General features: G+C 36.9%; 1 protein-coding gene across 1 annotated transcript; it reads right to left on the minus strand.

Moving 5' to 3' along the window:
- Positions 1 to 2,275: 2,275 nt before the first annotated feature.
- Positions 2,276 to 3,255, minus strand: LOC125079471 (olfactory receptor 10A6). Its single transcript, XM_047693100.1, has one exon. The coding sequence runs from the start codon at positions 3,253 to 3,255 to the stop codon at positions 2,311 to 2,313; it is 945 nt and encodes a 314-aa protein (XP_047549056.1). The 3' UTR covers positions 2,276 to 2,310.
- Positions 3,256 to 4,012: the final 757 nt, after the last annotated feature.

Below are 4,012 nucleotides of genomic sequence, written 5' to 3' on the forward strand. Positions count from 1 at the left end.
ACTATATATTTACTCAGTGCTCATCACACTGTCTTCTTGATCCCCTTCACCTAGTTCACCCACACTACCCCCCACCTGCCTCCCCTCGGTAACCACCTGTTTGTTCTCTTGAGTTGAGAGTCTGGTTTTTCAGTTTGTCTCCTTTTCTCTTTGCTTGTTTGTTTTGTTTCTTATATTCTACATATATGAGTGAAACCATATGGTATCTATTTTTCTCCAACTGACTTGTCTGACTTAGCATTATATCCTCTCACTCCATCCATGTTGTTACAAATGGCAAGCTTACATTCTTTTTTGTGGCTAAGTAATATTCCATTTTATATATATATATATACCACTTCTTGTTTATCCATTCATATATCCATGGACACTTGGTCTCTTTCCATAATTTGGTTATTGTAAATAATGCTGAAATAAATGTAAGGGTCCAGGTATCTCTTTGAATTAGTGTTTTGTATTGTGGGGGTAAATACCCAGTAGTCCAATTACTGAATCAATGGGTAGAAAAAGTCCATAATGAAATATGTGAATTAAAGTTTGCATAGAGTAGCTCTGAAATACAATGAGCTTCAAGTGTGATTATCAGAGTGGTTGGCATCTGATTTTGTTTTTGAATAATGTGTCTTACTAGTAATTAAACATGCAAATGAATGAACAAAGCATTGTGGGACAGAATACCTAGAATTAGCAAGAACTTTGCAAAGGGACACTCATACTCTGTTGGAAGATGTGATTGGTTAAGCCCTACTGCAGGAAAATCTAAGATACTACCATTTATTAGTAATCTAGTAGGACATTCTTTGATCTGGCATTCTATTTCCTAAACTTCGATACACAGTAAATACATGTTGGAGGTGTGTAGAAGGATATTCATATCAACAGTTTCATAATAGTGAAAAGTTGGAAATAAAATATTCTCTTGGGGAAATTGGCCATAATGTGATGTTTACTTGTTTAGAATATGATGCACTTATTGAAAAGAACAAAGCAATCTGCATAGAGACACAAAATGATATCCTTGAAAAATGATATGAAATGGAAGACTTGGAAAACAGACTGTAAACTCTTCTCCTCCTATTCTGATAAAAAGAACTGTATGTAAACCTACCAGTCCTTGGACATGCACAGGAAAAATCAAGAGCCTGGACATAAATAATTTAGAGTGATTAGCTCTAGCAATGGAATCAGGAATGAGAGTTGAGGTATTTTTGAGAGACTTTTGCATTAGTATATATATATATATGTGTATATATATATATATATACTCTTTGAATTTTAAAAAGTTAGTACTTTTGTAAAAAATTAAAGGCAGGGTTTCTATTTAAAAATACAACATGAAATGCAGCAGCATAAAATTCAGAGTAGAGATGGTATTAGCATCCTGGAAATTTCCCTAAATTGACAATACTAATAAGAACATAAACCTCAAATTCATATTCCAAGCAACCGCTACATGTCTTATCCAAAATTACAGTATGAGAAAAGGGTTGTCAAAAACAGTGAGGGTCAAAACATGATGCATGAAGACTCAGAGGGGATTCCATTTGGGCAATTTGGACAAAGCTAGAAGAGTTCTCTAGAACTTAGGGTTCTCAAAGGCTTCCCTGGACCTACTCTGACACAAGGGAAAAGCAGGTAGGCATGGATGATCAGAGGATCCCACAAATATGTCACAGTTTCTGGAATCTGTCAAGAGGATAATATGGGGCAATGTGAGTTCTGATGATCTGATGGCAGAGTAGCAAGGGAACAACAAATTCATCTTTATTATAAGGATATAAGCTGTGCTATACACCAATGCTTCCCCCACTTTAAAGTTGGAATCCTTTTAATATTCAGTTGGAATTCATGAAGTCTTTGGTGGGAGTTGAGAGTCTACATTTTTACATCCCACATGGAGTCCTTGTGTCTGGCCAATCACAGGAAATGGGTTTCAAAGAATGTTACTGTCATGTTTATGTGACACATACTTTTGATCTCATCAGAATCACTTTAAAGAATGTATCAGAAATAAAATATCAGTACATATAATGGAGGGTTGAAGTTGTTTATTGAAAGGTCCTTCTAATGACACAGTCCACTAATGCCCTGGATGTTGTAGTACAGGAATGGATCAAGTGTTGTATTCTATGTTCTATAAAAAATGAATAACAGCAGTACGCTGTTGAAGATAGGTATCCCTAATATTGAATGTGGAAAAATCAAATTAAACATGTTCATACATAGGAATATAGAATGTTTGGTCATTTTTTAAATTTATATAGAGTTCAGTCAAACAGTGACCAAATATCACATGTCTTCTCAGTACTATCAGAATGGGTGTGAATCCACTTTTCTGCGCCACAGTTTCATCAAAGCTTTCTTCATCTCACTGTTTCTCAAGCTGTAGATCAGTGGATTCAGCAGAGGTGTAAGAAGTGAGTAAGACAATGACATCAGCTTCTTGGTTTCTGGGGAGTAGCCAGATTTCGGTTGTAAATAAGTCATACTGGCCGTGCCATAGAAGAGGGTCACAGACGTGAGGTGGGAGGCACAGGTGGAAAAGGCCTTTTGCCTCCCAGTGGCTGATGGCATCTTCAGGATGGCAAAGAGAATCCGAATGTAAGATAAGAGAATCAACACAAAAGGAACAATGATAATCAAAACAGTGCCAGTGAATGCATAGATTTCAAACAGAAAGGTATCTGCACATGCAAGTTCTAGCACTGCTGGGGTTTCACAAGAGATATGATTGATTTCATTGGGGCCACAGAAGGGAAAACTGAAAACCCATGATGCCTGCACAGTACCTAACATGAAACCTAAGGCCCATGACATTATAAGTAGTTTCATGAAAACCCTTTTGTTCATAATCATTGGGTAGTTCAGAGGATGACAGATTGCAGCAAATCGGTCATAAGCCATCGCCCCCAGGAGAAAACATTCAGTGCCACCAAAAAAAAGAATGAAATACATCTGTGCAAAACAGCTTATAAATGAAATTGATGTTTTCTCAGTGGAGAGGACCATGAGCATTTCGGGCATAATGACTGCACTGAAACTCACGTCCACCACAGACAAGTTCTGGAGGAACAGGTACATGGGCACATGGAGGCTCTGTTCCAAGGAGATGATGACTATAATGATGACATTTCCCAACAGAGTCACCAGGTAGACAACCAAGAAAACCCCAAAGAGCTGCTCTTGGAGTTCAGGAAAGTCAGAAAAGCCCAGGAGGATGAATTCAGCCACAGAGCTTTGATTTTGCCTTTTCATTTCAGTGGTGGAGAGCATTTTGCTTTTAGGGACATTATATACAAATTATGAAGTCACAGTCCAATAGCTGAGAGTCTGCATCTGCAATTCCCCCCAGATATTCTTGGCTGAAGATGTAAAGAGGAACACGTCCTGACTAAATTCATTTTGGTGATTTTAGAAATGGCCAATCACCATGAAAAATGAATGTTTCAAATAAAAAGGAGAAAGTGAAGAATGCCGGTTCATAAGTCGTGTCTGAAAAGCACAAAATATTATCAAAATATTTTTGTGATGTGTACATTAAATAGTTTGAAAATTAAACCTGGCCTTAAAGTAAACGTCGATATTTATAACTGAGGTTCCATTTCCCACAACGTTGCTATCTATTAATATCATCTGTTTTTCTCAATTTTATGTAAGTAGAAATTTTAAAACTACAAATGTCAAAGAATTAAAAGGTAGTGAAATGAGAAAAGATATGCAAGTTGCCAAACCACCTAATAATTTAATGTTATAGGACAATTGACTTATTATGAATATTCACCATGTTCAAAATACCTGTGAGTGACTTGGTTCCTGTAATCTCAGCAGGAACAGAGGGCTTTGAACTTGGATGTACTTGTCTTAGGTGATCTGTAAACTGTGAATGACTTTAGGTTTACTGATTTTGCAGCCTGTCATGGCCAATTCTAGTGAGATTGACCTGCATGATTTTTTTTAAGAGAAAGAAAAAGTGCTAACAGCTGGGGGAGAGAGGAAAAGAGAGAATCTTGGG

This window comes from Lutra lutra, chromosome 10 (genome assembly GCF_902655055.1).
Source record: "Lutra lutra chromosome 10, mLutLut1.2, whole genome shotgun sequence".
In the NCBI taxonomy this organism is placed as follows: Eukaryota; Metazoa; Chordata; class Mammalia; order Carnivora; family Mustelidae; genus Lutra; species Lutra lutra.

Coding starts and splice junctions, on each gene's coding strand:
- LOC125079471 (XM_047693100.1), bottom strand. CDS start 3,255: ATGAAAAGGCAAAATCAAAGCTCTGTGGCTGAATTCATCCTCCTGGGC.